Here is a 19,714-nt window from a genome sequence, read left to right as displayed (position 1 = left end):
ATCATAGCTCTCTCTCTCTCTCTCTCTCTCTCAACATATACTACTATACTAGTAACATGGACGGAGTAGAAGGGAAGAGCGACGGCGGCGGCGTTCAGGAGGAGGCGAGTAGCGGGACGAAGAGCGGTGTTACGAGAGCAGCAAGGAGTTTGGAATTGGTACTAAGAGTTGTTGGAATGGGATTCAGTTTGGTAGCTGCAGTTATGGTCGGAGTTGACAAAGAGACTGAGGTGGTTGCTCTTACCGTTGTCGACACCTTGCCTCCGTTGCACGTCTCTCTTACTGCTAAGTGGTACTACATGTCTGCTTTCGTGTAAGTACTCCGGCCCCCTACTTCTCGTCTCTCTTCATCTTTTCATTATCGATTGGTTATGCTATCGACAGCTCAGCTCAGTAGGTTGTCAATAAGGGAGGAAGCAGGGACGGAATCAGGATTTTATAAATATGGGATTGGATTATAAACAACAAGATTTTGAAATTTCAATATTAGAAAATCTAATGGTTTGTTTGGTTTAGATTTTGAGGGAGATTTTTTGAATAATCAATGGAGAGAGAGATAGGAAGAGAAACAAGATTAATAATTGAAGAAAAAACTTACGTGAGACTAAGAGCAGAGAGAAAATTTCGTTTTGGAACCCAAAACGAACACATTCTTAAGCATTTAAATGTCTAAATAACACCCAATGCAAAATATAATTCTTAACAAATAAAAAATAACTACTATTAAAATTTAAATTTTTTTATAAAAAAAATCCCGAAACAATGCGGGGGCCGTGACCCCCATATGCCCAAATGTAGCTACGTCTCTGGGAGGAAGTATACAACAACAACAAAAAATACATTATTGGGTGCATTTTTAACACTTTTCAAGGCGCTTTAACACACAGAAAATAGTGCTTCTTTTTTTTTTTTTTTTATTCTTCTTGCCTTATTGATAGTCATTAGCTATTCCTTTGACTATTTATTGTTCAATATTTTTTCAAATTCGGGTCATCTGTTTTTCTAGCTTAAAATGTCTTAGCTCAGTAGGCTGTAAAATTTCTATACATTCGTATTTTGTGCCGAGAATTAATCTTTAAACCCTAGCCGGTATAAAATTGCACGATAAATCTATCAAGTTAAGCTTTGGTATGACATAGGTGTGGCGGGGTTCCTGCAAATGTTATATGCATGTTACTCCACTAAAATACTGAATACATTTGTCCCTGAGTGAAGAGTATGAGGAGGATTCTTTCTACGTATCCATTTCCAAGTCAAAGATGTGAAAGATCTCGTCCCAGTTTTATTTCCAAGTCATTCTTGATCTAGCTAGGTTGACAATTAACTTGATCCACTAATACTTGAGGTGCCATTGACCTCTTTGAGACCTCACTAGCTCCCTCTGCCTCTCCAGTACTTTGTAAGTGGGTAGACGTGACTTGAATAAGGAAAAATTATTGGGTGGTCCCCAACACCCTTCTCCACCATACCTTTTCGTGGCCCTTAAACTAAGTTTATGGACTTTATAAGAATGTGTGGTAGCAAGCCGACCCAATGTATTTGAGGGCCCTAAGCCAAATCGTTAGGTGGGGCCCTATGGTTTTATTAAATAATGGCTAGTTTGTTTATATATAAATTTTTAGTCCACATTGAACAAAAAGCTTGTTCTGATTCGGTTATGTTTCTGTGTTCTCCTAGACGCAAGTTTAATACTTGGCAATGGTTAATTTGGTTATGTTTCTATGTTCTCCTAGACGCAAGCTCAATACTTGGCAGCTCCAAATTCTCAACAAGGCATTGCTTTTTGACAAAGTGTGTGTGTGTGGGGTGATGGTGGTGGTGAGTGGGTGAGTATGTGTGTGTGTGTGTGTTTTTTTTTTTTTTTTTTGGGTGGGGGGGGGGGGGTTGTGTGTGTGTATAGGAATCAAACTCCACCATAGAAAGTGGACCGAAGGTTCCTTGTACCAATGAACCAACTACAATTTCTACGTTAATATTGCGAAATACTAATATATATATAGCTACTCCTAACGGGGCCAATCTTTTTGGGCCAAAATTTTGGGGCCAAGCCTAATAGAAAGGGGTGTTAGGACACCACCGACGTGGCGGTACTTCAATACCATTGAATAATTACTCCTTGGACAAGATGTAGATTATGTATTCAGTAAGATAGGGGACATGAGTATTAGTATTGACTAACCAACTTTCATCTCTGCTGTTTGCTGTTAGGTACTTTGTGGTGGCCAATGCAATAGCATGTTTCTACGCAGCTGCATCGTTGGTAGCACTCTCTATCATGCCAACCAAAAAGACAACCCAAAACGGCCTCACACTGGCCCTGCTCATCCTGGACCTAGTCATGGTGGCGCTGCTTTTCTCCGCCAACGGCGCGGCGGTCGCTGTCGGACTCATTGGCCTCCACGGCAACTCCCACACCAACTGGAAGAAGGTGTGCAATGTGTTCAAGACCTTCTGCCGCTACATGACCGCCGGTTTCGCCATGTCCATGATGGGGTCCTTCGTCTTTCTTTGGCTTGTATTGCTTGGCACCTTAAGCCTCCATAAGAAATCAAGCTAGGTAAATAGACCCTTATTAATGATAATGGACTTGCCTGGTTAGTACTTCCAGTACTTTAGTGTTTGTGAAGTAGGAGTAATTAGGTACGTGGTAATAAAGATGCAATGGGCAAGTTTAGTTTGTGCAGTAGCTACTAGGGCACTTGAAACTACCAGACATTTGGCAAAAAAGATGTTTCAATATTCTATTGGGCATTCTATTTGTATGTCATTGTAAGTGAGTGGGGTTTTATTCGTTAGAAATTTAGAATCGTGGCCTAGCGCGATGACAAGTGTTATCTATCCTCGGCCACAAGACAAGTTTGAGTCATAAGTATCACCCTCTCCATAAAAAAACGGGTAACCACCTCTCCTGGACTCTGTCGTGCACTTTTTATTTCGACATTGTTTTTCTCTGGATACAAATCTACTGAATCTCTAGTAAAAAAAGAACTAAAGAAGATTAAACTTTGGAAAAAAAAGAGATTAAAGATCTCCCGAGCTACCTTCAGTCGGCATTAATTCGTAGCATGAAAGTCAATTGCCAAAATAGAATTAACCCAAACCCCCAACCCCATCCCTCTGCGTTACGGGGCATTTAATTTGACGCGTAATAATTTTAACGTGATAACACATATGCGGCGGTACCCTTGGATACAAGTCCAATATCAACGCTGATGTTTGGTCAAGCAAACGGGCCCTTCGTAAGTTGGATTGGCTTTGCATCATTCAGAATCATTGCCAAGCAAAAGTATCCACCCTTCTTCAAGCCAATTTCATCCATCACCAGAAATGGCCCTTCTGCCTCGACAACAATATCATATCCCCATTGCAGAAACGGAATGCGATGGTGGGAAAGATTCTTCAAATATCTCTAGCGCGGAAAGATATATTTAACTGCCTTTATCAATACAGCATCAGCAGGCTAACAATCTGGGAAAATGGAGTTGCCCACTTGCACTAGCGTATTGGAGCTCCAAAGGGTAAGGTTTGCGCCAATGGTAATGCTGCAATGTTGTAATACACAAATTTGATCGTACCGACTGCGTCTGAACCAAACCTGCGATGGATGTACTTGTTAACTATTGGGAGGTGGTGCGAGAACTTAACATCATTCTGAGAGTCGCGTCGCATAATGCACGTGCACGAGTGGGAACGTGACCGAGAGCATAAAAGCATATCCTTTGAAAACATCCCAAGCTTACAAATTCCCGAGAGTGATAATCCAGAAAAGGAGCAGAGGTTCCTACTAAAGGATTATGTGACTAAGCTCAATACCAGCTATTTGATTACAGTTGCCACAGAAAGTCACTCTGACATCCTAGGCCTTAATAATTCAAAACTGGAAAATACTTCACTTTCACAGAAACCTAATATATTGACACCCTTCCTGTTGTGTCTTTGCTACATACATCACAGATTTCGTATGATTAAGAAACCTATGTATTTTCCAAGAAGTTGAATCATAGGCTCCTATATACAAAACTACGATTTATTCCACAAACCAACGGAACAAAACTCTACACAGACGGCATACACTTTTTGTTTCCAGAAGTAACTTCAACTGAGTCATACACGCTCTGAGATTACTCCATACCAAAGAGGTCACTGATCCATCTTAGCAAAACGTCCCTTGATCCTTGTCCTAGTTTCTGCCCGAACCTTCCGTGATTCGTACCTTATGTGCTTCTCATACCTGTTTCCCATTGAATAATTTTGTCAGCTTAACCACTTAAAAGATGATGATAACATGCCACAAACGAGGACTGCAAAAGAAAGAAAGAGGTTTCTCGAACTTGTGCAAAGTATATTATGAGGCCCAACAAACTCACAAGCACATATATTGCCATCACCAACTCGAGCAATCTTTAGTACCAACATATAGGAACAGACTTATCATGTTGGCTTAATCAGTTAGAGAGTTCTTTGTAAATATACGGTTCTTTGTGAATATTCTACATGACGAAAACAACAAATAAATATCCTCAAAATTGAACCATTTCAGATAAGAATACTCCTGAAAGACAAAAACTAACTCTGTTGCTTGGTCATAAGAGTTTGCTATGTTGCTAAAGTGCAGCATCGCAAGTTCTATGCATGTTCTAAATGAAGTACCAACAAGACATTATTTCAAAAACCGCAAACTGAAAATAGAACCAAAAAAGATCCAAATTTTAGGGAAATCTAGAAATGGCTAACCAAATAAGTTCATTTACCATATCTCACTTAATTGATACTCCCTATTTGTATGGTCTGCGAAACGAGGACTACAAAATAATGAATTTCTTTCGAGAAAAAAATTAAATTTTTTTCATAAGTTAAAAGAACTCGTCGAGATCTAGTAAATTGTTGAATTTTTTTTCAACTTTTCTCACAAAAATAGTATTATTTTTACATCTCCGTTTTGCGGACCGGACAAATATTATGGGACGGAGGGAGTATTTAAGCCTTCCAGCAGGCATCCATGAGGTCATTTACTTAAAAAATTGCAATCTGCATACATCTTCAGGGGAAAAAGAAAGTAGAAGAGATACCTCCTAGTTTTCTTCTTCTCCTTATACCGTGAGATAGCAGTGTCACGCTCCTGACTTGTTAATTCGCGTACAACAACTTTCGGAGGGACATGTATAATTTCGGTGCCAACATAATGATGTGTTTGCGCTTCATGACCACAATTAGCATGACTTCCACTGCCACCGTTATCCAAATCTTTGTCAGGTACCAAACGGCTTTCCTCACCATAGCTTCCTACCAACTTTGATGGAAAACCTCGATCTGCAAGCTCAATATTATTGATGCCCCACTGGAATGCACCGGCCTACATGGAAGGAACATGATAATTTGGTTTACCCTTTCTTTCTTCTTATACCTTTTTTAGGTGGAAGAACATAATACACGTGTAAAAGACACACAACTCAAAATCCAAGCAGACTCCAAAAGCAGAGCAGTATTCAGACGCTTGCACAACACAGAAAAGGGAGAGGGGGAGGAGACAAGCTGCTTGTCGTCACTGGAAAATTCATGTGGCATAATAATGAAGTTCGACTTCAGAAATCAAGAACAAAATGAAAAAGAAAGTAAGAGAACAGAAGAAGAAAATGGAAGCAATAGAGGACAAGTCTCCATTGTGCATGTAAAACGCAAGAAAGTTTTGTATATGTATCAGAGAGTTTCCAGAGTTGATGCAGAAACAACAAAATGCATAAGAGAGTATTTGGTTTTTGTTTTTTTGCCAAATACAATGGGCTAGAAGCTTAACATTCTACTCTAGCAAAGTAACTGACTTTTCAAATCTTCCAAAATGCATAATCTCGGGTCCTTTGGTTGGTATAACTAAATTGGAAGCAACAGCACAAAATTATCAATAACAATCTTGTTTCTCCCATAGTGTTCCTTTTCCATCCTTCCTCAATTCAGATTTTCATCTCTCAGTAAGTACCACCAATATTGGTCAAAAGACACGCAGTTCTGCCAATGCATGTGTGTAGATTTTGAATGATGCAAACTTAAACCAGATCCTGATTACAATCAAAACAACCGCCATTTTTCGCAAACCTTTTACTGTTCCTTTTGCCTGAAACAAAGATCTAGTCAGCTAATTCTTTAAAGGGTAGCCGTTAAAGCCCATTCAACCGGTCATTCCCTACATCCCACACTTCAACATGAACTTGTCAGCTTTAAGCAACACTGAAATCTCATAGAAAGCCAATTAGAAGCCTAAATTACTTGATGTAAGGGATGCCAGTTACAGGTAGACGTCAAGGTTTCTATTTTAACATACAAAAGAAGGGGAAAAAGAAAAACCATGCAATCAATTAGAAAAGAAAAATGTTTTACCTTGTAATTAGGAACTGTGGCTTGCTCTACCCCACGATCAAAGCCATCATACCTATCTCCCAGCTGCAAATCTTGTTCAGGTAGCAGAGATTGGAACTGCATGAAAGGTTCAATATCCCCTTGAAAATCACTAAAGCCAGGTTCTGATTTTGCCATTTCACGAAGCTGACTCAATATTTCTTCTTTGTACCGCCCACAAGCAGCTTTACGATTCTGATTCGAAACCAATTTTCAAGAACAAGTTAAAAACTCACAATAGCTGAGACAAGTTCAACAAGCAATAAATACGGCAATAACTAATCCATGAGTCAAAGTTAGGCTTCACTAACTAAATCACAACTATAAAACATTTCAAATGAAGAAGAATTCACTAATAGACATGTTTGACAAACCCACCAACAAGAAAATCAGTAGAAAGTTAGCAAAGTTAATTCACAACAAATTGACGATCCAGGGATGGTTACGGGATTCTTAACTACAAGGGATGCAAACTCAACCCTCGCTCTCTTGAATTTTAATAGTTTCGAAGTTTTTAAAAGACACTTTCATGCTCCTACTCGCGCATTAAATAACTTAGGTTCACTGCCACACACCCCCTTGGATCCATCACTGGATCAACCCTGTTTGAAGTACAGGACCCTAACACGAATAGAAGTACATAAATCGCCCCTACAAACAAACCAAAATAAAGAGAAAATCAATAAGCATCACTAACCCACAGATGTCAAAGAACATAAATTACACGTCCTAAAACTGAATGAAGAAATTTAGCTAGAAGTCAAGAATAAGATAAATAAACAAGTACCTAAGGCAAAGGAGGAACCCCCATAGCCTGAAAGCTATGCTCAGAACTATTTGAAGTAATCAAATCATGCACAGTAACAATCAAAGGCGTGTCCCAAACCAAGAAATCCTAATACCCATCATACCCAAAACCCTCAAACCCAGAGCCGACCAAATAATCACCACCACCACTTGACAAAAGCTCTTTCTTGGTCAGATCTTGAAACCCAACAACACTCAGCAACTAACCCACCGACGGGCACCCGGATTTTTAGCTTTTATGGATGCAAACTCATCTGATTGGTAGGGGCTAATTGCTAACCATGATTATCCTATCTAATGTTTGTATATTACAACAACGTTTGAGAGAAATTATGGGTGCAGTCGTTGCCCCCGCCTCCTTGGATCCATCACTGGATCAACCAATTCAATGGTGCCTCTTCGGATAGTGAGAAAGGGTGTCTACCAGCACCCTAACAAGGAGATTTGTTGAGATGGTCAGAATAGGCGAAGGAACCAATCAAAAATATTTTTTTTTTTTACATTTCTCACCATTTTTTAGGAAATCACTCATCTCTAATCCTTTCTTTTCTTACCAAATCATTCCATCCAAGGGGCTGTAACACAGGTAGAAATATTAAAAAAAAAAACCTATAACAAAGCAAAATAAAGAGAATTGATAAGCATCACAGCCCCATAAATGTCAAAGAAAGTTAATTAAGTAAGAATGAAGCAACATCTACTAGGAACATAAACTACATTTCGTAAAACTGAATCCACCAAAAACCCAACTTGGGTACCACGAAATTAAGTACCTTGGGAAGAGGAGGAACCCCCATAGCCTGAAAACTATGCTCAGAACTATTCGAAGCAATCAAATCATCCATCGTAACAATCGAAGGCGTGTCCCAAACCAAAAATTCCGAGCTCCCCTCAGACCCAAAACCCTCGAACCCAGACCCGACCAAATAATCACCACCACCGCCCCTTGACAAAAGCTCTTTCTTGGTGAGATCTTGAAACCCAACAACACCCAACAACTCACTCACCGAGGGGCACCCAGTGAACCCCTCGAGGGGCCTGCGCTCGTGGAGCGAAGAGAGAGTGGTATTGTGATTGTGGGTTTCCCAGTCGCAGTTCTGGCAGAGGACGGAGGATTCGGTGGAGCAGAGGATGGAGGCGGGGGAGGAATCGCATGCGTCGCAGAGCAGGGTGCGGAGGTGCTTGGTGAAGAGCTGGTTGGTGGAGTGGACTTGCTTGTCGCAGGAGAGGCAGAGTTTGGCCGAGTCGGCTCGGCAGTAGAGCAGAGCTGTGGCTTCTCCGCAGAAGTCGCATAGGCGTTGGTTCTTTTGTTGGCTGGTGTTGTGTTCTTGGTCTGGTTCTTCTTCGTCTTGTTTGATTTGGGTATTACGTGATTGATCAGTCATGTCCTCCGAGGTTGCTGCTCTTGTTTAAGAGAGAGAGAGAGAGAGAGCGAGAGCAGTGTAGAAACCTTATCTGAGTAGTTGGTGTGGTTGGCTGCTGCGTTGATCTTTTTGGGTTGATATTTATATTTTCGGCGGCCACCCTGTCATGAAGTTGGCCACACAAGTTGAAACCGCGGGTGTTTACTGAGTGAGATTATTCAATAGTTCATGGTACTGCCATGTGCTCCAGACCAGTTCACGGCACGTGACGATTCGAATTCTCCAGATATTTACTATTAAGTGTATAGACTCTAATAAATATGTGATTTAAGAATGATTCGGGGAACTATGTGACCGTGCTCTCAAATTACTGATTAATTACTCGTTTACTACTTGGATATCGAAATAACTAGAAATAGAAAGCACTACTATACGTATTGCTTACGTAACAGTGACACCCCGTGGTAGACAGGTGAGGTGGAGGAATCCGAAATTTTATGTATTAGGGACGGAAGAGTTGAGCTTTGTTCACTCTCCATTTATCCTTCTTTTTATTGGTTGAAATTGTGTGGATCTTACTTATCAAAAACTATATTGCACGGATGAAACCTATACCACCATTTCAACCAATAAAAAAGAGGGTGAACAAATTACACTCGTGATGGAAGGGTCCAGAAAAGGAAATTATTTTAAGGGGTGTTTGGGAGCTTGATTATTGTATTTCTTACACAAATGATTAAAATGATACTATCGTCTCAAAAATAAACGGTTGGGTTATGTTGAAAAATAACAATAATACTCCGTCAATCTCATATTGCCGCCATGTATTTTATTTTGGGTTGCCCAAAATATTTGTCCTAAAATCAAACTAAAAGTATGTAAATTTTTATAAAACTACCTCTCATAAATTATTACAAGTCCATTTTAATAAAGAGAATAAAAAGCAACATTAAAAATTTAATCTAAATTTCTAAGAAGGCATGCATTAATTGTATGTCCCCTGAAAAAGATAGTATATTCTCTGCACAAGACAAGTAATATGGGACGGAAGGAGTCTGTTAATGACTATCATTTAAATTAAAAAGAAATAGTTTAACAAGAGTAATTCTAGGACCACACCCAAATGCACACCCACACACACTAGACACTCTAGTGTGTGTGGGTGTGCATTTGGGCGTGTAAAATGTGTGTGGTTGTAGAATTATTGATGCAACAAATTTAGGGGACTTTCACATCCATGGCTCCCCGCCTGTGGTGAAGTGATGCTACCGATCTATTTTATGTTTTACTTCCGCTGCATTCTTTTGACCTTAACTTAAATTTGAAAATTGTCTTTATTTAATTTTTTTTTGCATTTGTTAATTTCGCGTCAAACTTTTGTAAGTTATTGATTCGTCTCGACGAGAAGAATCGGAAAAGTAAATTTTTTTTACTTTTATCCAAGTATTTCAAGAAATAACCACTTTTTAGTAAAAAAAAAATGATATTTGGACGTTAAAAAGTTGTTATTTCTTAAAATACTTGAGTGGTTGGCCAGCTTGCCTTTCAAGCTCCACTTCAAACACATGCATGTGAATATGTGATCCAGCATGAGCAATGCTAGGTACCCAAACAACTTACCAAGAAAGTACTCTGAAAAGAAAAATCAGGGTCTAGATTCACTCAAAAAATGATCTCAACCATTGATTTTCTTTTTCTGAATACTTTCAAGGTAAGTTTTTTTTTTGGTATCTAACATTAATGAAAATGATACTCCACCTAATGACACTTCCATGCAAATGGTCAAAATCCCAATACTTTTTCCTTCATCCCTCGGAATAGTGGAACTGTTGAAGGAAAAGTCATCAAGCTTGACGTTAACCTCCCGAACCAGTACCATAATTCATTAATGCCAAATCTTTTGCCGAACCTCATTCAAACCCTTTCTTTTCCTCCAAGCAAATCCCCTGTAGGAAATTAGGGATTATCGCTACAATTAAATGAGTCGGTTGAAAACAAATAGGAAAGTTCGGCTCTGTTTAATAGAGTTGTCAGTTTTTTATTTTTCATTTAAAAAAAACAAGAAATGAATTTTTGTTTATTTGTTAAAAAATAAAAACAAAAAACATATTTGGTGACTATAATAGTTTTTGTTTATTTATTTTTTGGACTGCCGAAAGTGTTTTCAAAACAAATGAAAACACAATTTTTGTGTTTCTAGAATTTCCATAAACTAGCAGAATTGATTATAGTATTTTGTAAGCAAAACCAGTTACACAAACATGTTTATGGTGCCTGGTTCAAAAAACATTGAAAACAAAAACAAAAAACTGAAGATAAAAACTTTTCCAAACAGACCCTAAATTAATTAATTTATACTCTTGTTCTTGCATTTGAGACGTGTGTATAACATTTTGAGGAAGTTCACATCTCCACGCAGAGTCACAGATATACAACAAATTTACAGATGCAAAAGACGTGTAAACTCATGCATTCAGCCTATTGTCGAAACATAAAAGAAATATCAATTCAACCTTGAAAGATACTATAACACTTCTTTGCCTTGAAAGATCACCTAACCAAGCACAAGAAATTGGTCCTTTCCTAACAGTAGCCAAGCTGGGCTAATCAGAGGAGAATGATGTTACAACTTGTGTGTTGTACAACAGCCAACAAGAAATGACCTGCTTAATAGGGTCAAAAATATGGAAGCAAAACCAATTAGGAATATCAAATGTGCGCCGTAGATCAACAATTTTGGTCAGCTGGATCTGCCCTTAATCACCCTGGTGTTATATGAATTACAGTGCCTGCACTTGTGCCCAAAGATGTGAAAGAACGCTTCACTCCGACTGTTACAATCGTTGCAGAGGATTTGAACCTGCAAAATTCATTTGCAACAACTTTTTTGCAACTTGGAATATGTATTTGAGATATTCAAGCCTAAATAATACTGCCTTGGAAATAGTATAACGGACATCATGGTGCAAGACAGTCGTGCAATATGCTTGGAGGCCAGTACCGCAGGTTACAGAAATTTGATGCCTACTTGAAGAACTTGAGAAAAAGCTTGTCTTCTACAAAGAAGTGAAGAACTAAGATCTCTTTAAATGCAGATGTTTAAAGAGCTACTTCATGTCCTTCCACATACACACACACGAAAAGAAAAAAAGAAAAAAAACAGAGCTACTTATACTTTTTTGTGTATTTTGTTAAGCAACACTCTCCCCTTTCCAAAGAGGAAATGACCATTGATCAGAAAGAGGAAAAAAAAAAAATGGAAATGGCATTACTCCACGACATTCCTTCCGAACACAGCATTTGGTAGAAAACAGATGCCATCAGTCATATGTCACAGGGTAATCAATGATGCTAATGCCAAAGTAAACCAATTAACAAAAACTAGTATACAAGATTTACCTCATAATGGTATTCCTCAGGCATCGCAGTACCTTTTATCTGCAAGAAAAAAATTATCATGCTGCAGAGAGACGAATCTTGTGTGGGATATTCCATTTAAAAGGACGACAAAGGAAGACGACGAATCATATCAAATGTTAGTCCACATGCACAACAGCACAAGGCTTAGACCACCAAAATATGCCCCACGCTCCCCTTGACACCACTTTTGACAAGGCTTGTGCTTTCCCCTTTTTTCCAACATGGACCATACGTACCTGAACATGATTCAGGATTTCGTGAAACCTCTTCAAGTATTTTTAGTTTTCTCATTAGGTCTAATAACTGGGATTCATATTTTCACTTGTTTTACCAAGGTGGATGATGGCTAATTATTAGGTTTCAGCTTACTTCTTCCACAAAAGTCAAATAAGTCATTTAAGGATCTTATCCAAACGCCACTTTTCAAAATTAGGAAAATGTAAATCATGAGCATTCGGGGACATTGCAAAATTGCTAATGTACATAAGAAAAATCCTCCATTGCAAATATATCCAATAAACTCTTCATCCAACACACGTCAAGGATATTTACTGCCTTGCAGCACAAAAATCATCTTTTATGAGATTGATCAGCAGCACACACATGATACGAATCCTTAGATAGACAATTCGTAAGAAGGCAGAGAAAAATTGAATATGGTCGTAGTTGCTTGCTTTCCTCTTGATACGGTTTTACTCTCCAATAAATCTTTCGTGTTTTGAGGACCACTGGAGAGTGCAGACTCTAAACAACACAAGGTAACTTAATATGGGGATAAAAAAAAAGAACAAAAAGAACAAAAAAAACAAAGGAAAACTAAGTCCATACCTCCTCATCTAATCTTTCCCAGGCTCTTGACATGTTACACACTGACTTCGAGCAGATAGGACAACGATACCTGGATGATGATGCCACAAATTTAAAGCTACTAAAAAATGTTCGACTTGGAAGAACAAACGGAAAAAAAGAAAAGAAAATTATCAAGATAGACAGAAGATTACTGATTCTGGCAAAGCATATCATCAAAGCAATTCTTATGCATTGTGTGTCCACACCTCATTATTGCTGTGCTTTGGACCGAATCAAATAGATACTGCCATAATAGCACATATTTCTGATTATCAGTAGAGGTAGAAAACAAAGAGATTCAAACAAACACATTAGATCTCTAGATGCAAACCTCATAACAGATGGGGCAATGATTCTTCATGGAGTTCTCAACGCACAAGTGATTATCATGCAGATCCACTGAATAGCAAGATGCTGTCCTCTTAAACAGAAAATCAAGTTAGGGGACACTATATTTCGATTGAACCTTTATTGAGCTTGATAACAAAGAAATTCTACAATGTCCATGGTTGGGGGTGTGAAACGAAGTCCCACATTGCTTTGGTATTGTGTGAAGCAAAGTCCCACATTGCTTGAATACCAAAGTAGTACGAAGTGTATATAAGCGTGAGGGCATCCTCACTTCCACTGCTAGGGCTTGAGTTCTAGCCTAGACCGTGTAACATGATATTAGAGCTAGCCAACTAGGTACCAGGGGTGTGTAGGGTGTGTGTCTCTAGCCTGCACACTGCAGGTGCTATTGAGTGAGCACCACATCACCTGAGTACCACATTAACGTGAAATCTATAAGCGTGAGGGCATCCTTACTTCAACGTCTAGTTTTTGGAGTTGAGTTCTACACAAGACCATGTAACGGGGGATGGTAATTATTAGAGTGGTAACAGTAGGGCAGATTGAAGTGATGAAATTGGAACGATTAAACCAAAAGGAAGTGATAGAAGGGTCAAATAGTAATAATGCTACAACAGGTAAAAAATTGTCAATGGCAACACATGAAAGTTGAAACAAATACATTGACGCATTAATGTAATGCATACATATCAAATATACAGTTCATCATGCTAGATTATAAATGGACATTTACTTAGGTTTCAAACATGATGCACACTCTCTGTCCACCTCCCTCTCTCTCTCTCCATCTCAAGTTCAATCACATCAGAAATAGGACCTCCTTTGTAAAAGGAGTTACAACAGTTGTGCATCTTGGTCCAAACCCATGAGGGCACATTTTCATATTCTCAATGCCAAGGAGGTGACGTGAACAAGGGTCGTATGACAAGGGGGTAAAGTGCAAGGCTGTTCTTGGGAACATTAGAATTCAACCATAAATATAGAATTTCCAGATGCAAAACTCAAAACTGATCAGGCAATCATTCCTTATTCTCAACACAACAGAGATTATCTTGCATATCCAAGACATAATAAGATGATGTCCTCCACAAGAGAAAGTCAAATGGGGGCCAACATCATGTTCAATGGACTTCGTAGAGTTTCCAAATGCAAAACTCAAAACTGATTGGGCAACGCTTCCTAAAATGTATTCAACACAAAAGAGATTATCTCGCATATCTGAGGCATAACAAGACGCTGTCTCCGCAACAGGAAGTCAAATGGTAATGGATATTCAAGTATAATCAAGGAGAACCCTCAGAAAAAAGGTTATCCATCTCATATCCAATATAATCCCTGATGAACTTCTGTTATAATTAATAATCTCCACGTTGGATTGAATGTGGCCTTCTCTTGCCAAGTTAATACAGAGAATCTGCTACAGTCGATAAGTCATCAGAAACCTCTGTATCTGTACATTAAAAAGGTATACTAAAGAGAATTCAAACATTTCATCGTCATTTTCACTTGCATTTCTTAAAGATTGTCAACTGCTGCTAAACACGAAGGATCAAATAAATAGTGTAAGCAAGGAAATAAAAATGATGTGCTATAAAGTCAATGCCAATGTCGTAAAGTCAAGTCCTTGATTCAATCACGTGATGAACATGCAGTCTTTCTGTCTCGCAAAAAGTCAGCAATAGTAAGTCATAAATCATAAGCCTTTTGATATCCAGTCCAAGACATTGCATCAAAGACCAAAAATGCAATCAAAACATGCAATAGATGAATACAAACCCAAAAGTCGAATGATCGCATAGCCAGGAAGAAAGTCAGAACGCTTACCACACTTCTTGCAGTGAAAGAATTTCTCCCGACCACCAACTCTGTAGAGAATCATGACTTGTATCAGAACGACAATCAACTTGACTGACGATATGGGAGAATACATTTCTCAATAAATCAAGTAAACAACGCACAACCAATATGGGAAAGGAATATATAACTTGGCTAACTAACCTACAAATACCACAATCATCACAATGGAACTGTTCCTTCGTGGTCTGCAACATAAATAAGTAATATATTGCATCATTTAAATGGGGAAGAAATAGATGAAAAAAATAATCCCAAGGTTACATCTAAGTATAATCAAGGCCAATTAGCCACAAAATGGGACAGCTTTCTTACATCATCATCGTAGAATCTGCAAATTTCACAGAAATATGCTCCCATTTTGACGCCACATCTTGAGCACACATGAGCAACCTAAAGCATACAAAACAAAAAGTTCAACATAATATCATACTTGAGGACCAAAACAAAATCAAAACACAAAAAGAAACAAACTTTAGTCTGAATTGCAAAGTGCTAAACCTGTTGCTCGGTATCGCAGACTGCACAGATGACCTGGGACCATCAAATTCCAAAAATATTAACGAGAGACAGAAAGTAAGTAACAAGAAAGGATGCCATCTCTAAAGCTACAAGAACATACTTGCGAAACATCCCGCCGAACGAGTTCATGATGATCCTTGGGATTGCTCAAAGCGCTCTAATTCAAAGAAACCAAGAAAATTAACCAAAAAACAATCAATATCAGAAAATTCATGTGTGTGTCGTGCATACACCTATACGTATCGCAAAATTAGCCACTTCAAATCTACAAGGACACATTAAATTTAGTACTATTTCCTCGTGGGTTACATGAGCAGTGGTTATTTTGCTTTTGCCTTAGCTTCTTGGGTACTGAAAGTGTTATTTCTATGTTAGTTGTGTGTTTCCTCTTGCTGTAGTTGGCTTGCTGGTCATTGGTTTATGTGAACACTATAATTAAAACTAATGACCTTCATTGCAATATCTGACAAGGCCATGCTACACACAACCGAATACACAACAATGTGCACATCATGTTACGTGGCATCACTTCATTGGGGATTGAAAATTCAATCATTCTAGCACCACAAACACACTCACATTCACTGTGGGGCCCACACACACAGCAAACTTACACAAACACACTCACGTTCACTGTGGGGCCTGCACACACTGCATGAATGTGAGTGTTTGTGTCACCTGCAGCGTGTGCAGGCCCCACAGTGAATGTCAATGTGTTTGTGTAAGAGCATGTGCAGCGGAATCGCAAAAGGAACATGTGGAGCCATTTTACCTAATCAATACACCAAAAACAGGTTGCACCAGGTTAGCAAAACCCTTCGGTATTTTCCCTTCCCCAGAAAAGTTCGGTATTAATACCAAACTACTGTTCATTCGAAATCTCATTAAAACGATTATTTAATTCTTCTCTCTCTTACGTAGTATTATAATAACCAAAACTCTTTTAGATTTTTCATATGTATTAAAAATATGGTTAAGAAACTAAGTGCTCCAATTTTCAATCCATTTGAACCGGTGTGAAGATTTTATTTTTCTGATCATGTTGTTCTAAAGAGTTATAATTAATTTTCGTCTCTAGGGCTCTCATAATTAAGTTTCTGCTCTTTATTTGGGACCCAATGGAGCAAAAACTTAATTATGAAAGTCGACAAAATTTAACTATGACCCTTTAGAATAATATGACCAGAATAACATCTTCACAATGGTTCAAACGGATTGTAAATTGAAGTACTTAATTTTTTAACCTTATTTTTTAATATATAAACATACAGAAAATGGATATTTTAATTGTGTTAGGTAAAATAGATAGAGTCGGTATAGTTGTGAAAGAAAAAGTTGATAGCTAAACTAGAATTGTAAACTATTCACAAGGTAATTCAGCTAAGCATTGGTGCACATGCTGTAAGTATTTGTGCACCGAGGATCCCCTGTCCGAGTGAAATCCGGATAGGGGCCTGTCCCACCCCTCGGAGCCGTTGATCTCGCAAATCAACGGTTGAGATCTGCCGACAGATCTCAACCATTGATTTGCGAGATCAACGGCTCCGAAGCCCGTCTAGATTTCACTCGGACAAGGGATTTGGTCTCGTATTTGTGGTGCTAGCACTATTGTTCAAAATTATCAATTGACTTAATGACCAACAAAACAGTGCCACATGGGTAAGTTGTGCACAATGTTATGCAAATTGTTGTGTTTCTAGACATTCTCATAGTTCACATGAGTCACATCTATTTGCTGACATATGAACCGCTTAATCATCCAAAAAAACACAAACAAACTATTTGCCTAGATCTTTACACATATGTATAGACATGTGTGCGCGCGCGCGTGTATGTGTGTGTATATATATATATATATAGTACGCATATGTACAGAGGGGGAGGGGAGGGGACCGTGGCGGCGTTGTGACAGTGGCGGCAAGAGAAGATCTGACCGCAGCAAGGGGCGCGAAGTTTGCATCGTCTCTTATAATGCTCGCAGCTGTCAAACGGAAAACCAAAACCATTGAAAACACAAATTAGAAAGCTGCGGATTCACTGGCCATTCGTCGAAGAATCAAAGGGTGAAGACAAATAAAAACGACAACTGCATGTGCAACGAGAGAGAGAGAGATAGATTTTACATACCCGTACTCCGACTTTCCGAAATCTTCCCGATTCGTTTGTTGGATTACGGTCTCGTTGTCTTCCATTCTGTCTGTTTTTAGGGCACGAGAGAGAGAGAAGGAAAAAGTGGACAGGGGCTACGAATACGGAATTTTTGACGCGAAAGTAACCGTATGTATATGGAAAGGGCAAGCGGCCAGCCGTTCATTGGTTGGTGAGTAATAAGAAATTAAAATGTACGACTCAATAAAGATGGACATACAAGTAAATGTAATCAGGGTCGGCTCTGAGATTTTGGGTATAAAACGATCTTAAAATGAAAAATTTTAAAATCAGTTCAATGGGCTGATGATAGTATGTGTATGATGTGTATTAAATGATGTAAAAAGTGCACAGAAATGCGTATTTTTCTTATCTTTTAATGTATTTATCGTCAGTCCAGTGGGTTGACAATAGCAAGGCCGCCTAAAAAATAGGCCTTTAATAAATGTATACAAAAAAAAAAAAAGAGTTGATAAATAAATTTTTTAAAACTAAATACATGTATTCAACGCGAAAAATCCCACAAAAAATACAATAAAATCGCAATATTTCAGAAGCATCATTATCGTTATTTAAACATCACTCTTCTTCTTCTTGGTATTTTTTTTTTCTCTGGCCGGTCCGTTCTTCCTTTCTTGCGTTTGTTCGCAATGGGATAGTGTTTGTGTAAAAGGGGAAAAGATGATGGTAATGATGCACAGTGCACCCACCACACGGTCCACACTGAATAAATTTCAAGGGCCCCGAAGATCAACAATTGCCTATGTGAGTTTGATAGGTGAAATTACCTTCTTGCCCTTCCTCAAAAAAAAAGTTTTTTTTTTTGTTTTGTTTATTTCTCGGTTCCATGTTCTTTTTAACTGGGCCATGTTCACAATAGCCAGTGGGGGAGGAGAACATTGGGCCTTGAGTTTAAAAATAGGCCTTATAACAAACATATATACTTAGGTACTTAAAACAGATGGGGGCCCTAGTTTATGAGCTTTTTTTAGGGCTTAAGGCTCAGGCCTCTTGGGCCTTAGCCCAGAGCCGGCACTGAATGTAACATGAAATTGCCAATCACAAGGGAGCTTGACTTTCGGAGCTTAGAATGGATAGTCAAATGTTGTGTAATCAGAAACACCTTGCTTGGATTGACATTTTGGGAGTAACTTTTAACTCTCGGCACAGTTTTCAATAAATTTTTCTCTCTATCTCTTTCCACTCATTACCACTCCAACTCTCAAAAATAACTTTCTAAAATCTAAACCAAACAAAGTGTTTGTCATTTGATTCAGTTTTTTTCCAATACGTAAGTGTTTCTTCTTTTCAACTCAAAAAATGGCAGTGGAAGAGCCTACTAACCGTAGCAACTCTCTATAGAAACTCTAGACCCGCAGTGGAGTCTCTCAAGAGACCAAAAAGCCATAGTTTCTACGGTCCCACCAAAAGCTTGTGAAACATAGCTGGGCTTTATAGGAAGGCCAAGTTCAAGGAGATGTCGATCGCCTGACTCAAACCTTGGATCTCCTGACCACCTAAACCGCTTGAGAGCAACCAGGAACCACTAGGCTACCACCCTTGTGCTAAAATATAGATGCCTATATCTTTTTGCAGTAAGTCTATTTGCACAAATATTTTCTACACAGATCAAGCACAGATCCGTGTGTGGGGCTAACTCCGAGTCTCACACAAATTATCCGAACCGTTCATTAAATGTAAAACATTTTTTCAAGGGCCCCCGCGTTAAAATCAACTTAATGAAAAGTTAGATGATTGAATCGAGCACCTATAGATATTGGATTGAGCTAATTTATCGCGGGGGCCCTTGAAAAAATACTTTACATTTAATGAATGGCTCGGATCGTTTGTGTGGAACCCAAAGTGGGTCCCACAACAAATCTGTGCATTTTTGCTGTGTGTGTGTAGCATTAGTGTATCTTTTGTAATGTTGTGTTTCAACCTGATGGCTCCACTGGACCACAGATATGAATGCTCTCAGTGTTGGATTCTTTTTTCATACACGTTTC

At 38.7% G+C, this 19,714-nt stretch overlaps 3 protein-coding genes across 5 annotated transcripts; 1 reads left to right on the top strand and 2 right to left on the bottom strand.

The window, feature by feature from the left end:
* On the top strand, positions 1–2,774 carry LOC131315137 (CASP-like protein 1E1). Its single transcript, XM_058344219.1, has 2 exons — positions 1–313; positions 2,209–2,774. Exons 1-2 carry the CDS (start codon positions 57–59, stop codon positions 2,555–2,557), a joined length of 606 nt encoding a protein of 201 aa, XP_058200202.1. The 5' UTR covers positions 1–56; the 3' UTR covers positions 2,558–2,774.
* Positions 2,775–3,717: 943 nt separating this feature from the next.
* LOC131315136 (zinc finger protein CONSTANS-LIKE 13) lies at positions 3,718–8,799 on the bottom strand. Of its 2 annotated transcripts, XM_058344218.1 has the most exons (5): positions 7,971–8,681; positions 6,373–6,585; positions 4,977–5,353; positions 4,752–4,771; positions 4,014–4,231 (listed from the first exon to the last, which is right to left on the bottom strand). In XM_058344218.1, exons 1-3 carry the CDS (start codon positions 8,580–8,582, stop codon positions 5,006–5,008), a joined length of 1,173 nt encoding a protein of 390 aa, XP_058200201.1. In that variant the 5' UTR covers positions 8,583–8,681; the 3' UTR covers positions 4,014–4,231; positions 4,752–4,771; positions 4,977–5,005. The 2 variants fall into 2 exon arrangements, with proteins under 2 accessions (XP_058200200.1, XP_058200201.1); XM_058344217.1 differs by lacking the exon at positions 4,752–4,771 and having other exon boundaries at positions 3,718–4,231; positions 5,070–5,353; positions 7,971–8,799.
* A 2,201-nt stretch (positions 8,800–11,000) lies between these two features.
* LOC131315135 (E3 ubiquitin-protein ligase MIEL1) lies at positions 11,001–17,846 on the bottom strand. Of its 2 annotated transcripts, XM_058344215.1 has the most exons (12): positions 17,685–17,846; positions 17,451–17,538; positions 15,658–15,714; positions 15,537–15,569; positions 15,351–15,428; positions 15,180–15,223; positions 15,006–15,046; positions 13,162–13,244; positions 12,983–13,074; positions 12,810–12,879; positions 11,961–11,999; positions 11,001–11,421 (listed from the first exon to the last, which is right to left on the bottom strand). In XM_058344215.1, exons 1-12 carry the CDS (start codon positions 17,747–17,749, stop codon positions 11,302–11,304), a joined length of 810 nt encoding a protein of 269 aa, XP_058200198.1. In that variant the 5' UTR covers positions 17,750–17,846; the 3' UTR covers positions 11,001–11,301. The 2 variants fall into 2 exon arrangements, with proteins under 2 accessions (XP_058200198.1, XP_058200199.1); XM_058344216.1 differs by lacking the exons at positions 11,001–11,421; positions 11,961–11,999 and adding an exon at positions 12,016–12,217.
* Positions 17,847–19,714: the final 1,868 nt, after the last annotated feature.

The sequence above is a fragment of the Rhododendron vialii genome, chromosome 13a, assembly GCF_030253575.1.
Source record: "Rhododendron vialii isolate Sample 1 chromosome 13a, ASM3025357v1".
In the NCBI taxonomy this organism is placed as follows: Eukaryota; Viridiplantae; Streptophyta; class Magnoliopsida; order Ericales; family Ericaceae; genus Rhododendron; species Rhododendron vialii.
The sequence above is the reverse complement of the archived record's forward strand: the minus strand, read 5'-3'. Positions and strand labels throughout refer to the sequence as shown.

What these genes read in the sequence shown, in the direction of transcription:
- LOC131315136 (XM_058344217.1), bottom strand. Translation starts at nt 8,582, where the DNA reads ATGACTGATCAATCACGTAATACCCAAATCAAACAAGACGAAGAAGAA. An exon ending in GGGTTCCTCCTCTTCCCAAG is followed by an intron (nt 6,586 to 7,970) that starts GTACTTAATTTC and finishes GTTTCGAATCAG; the next exon opens with AATCGTAAAGCTGCTTGTGG. An exon ending in CCACAGTTCCTAATTACAAG is followed by an intron (nt 5,354 to 6,372) that starts GTAAAACATTTT and finishes CCTTCCATGTAG; the next exon opens with GCCGGTGCATTCCAGTGGGG.
- LOC131315135 (XM_058344215.1), bottom strand. Translation starts at nt 17,749, where the DNA reads ATGGAAGACAACGAGACCGTAATCCAACAAACGAATCGGGAAGATTTC. An exon ending in TTCGGCGGGATGTTTCGCAA is followed by an intron (nt 15,570 to 15,657) that starts GTATGTTCTTGT and finishes TGATGGTCCCAG; the next exon opens with GTCATCTGTGCAGTCTGCGA. An exon ending in GGGAAAGATTAGATGAGGAG is followed by an intron (nt 12,000 to 12,809) that starts GTATGGACTTAG and finishes TTTTTCTTGCAG; the next exon opens with ATAAAAGGTACTGCGATGCC.
- LOC131315137 (XM_058344219.1), top strand. Translation starts at nt 57, where the DNA reads ATGGACGGAGTAGAAGGGAAGAGCGACGGCGGCGGCGTTCAGGAGGAG. An exon ending in TACTACATGTCTGCTTTCGT is followed by an intron (nt 314 to 2,208) that starts GTAAGTACTCCG and finishes GTTTGCTGTTAG; the next exon opens with GTACTTTGTGGTGGCCAATG.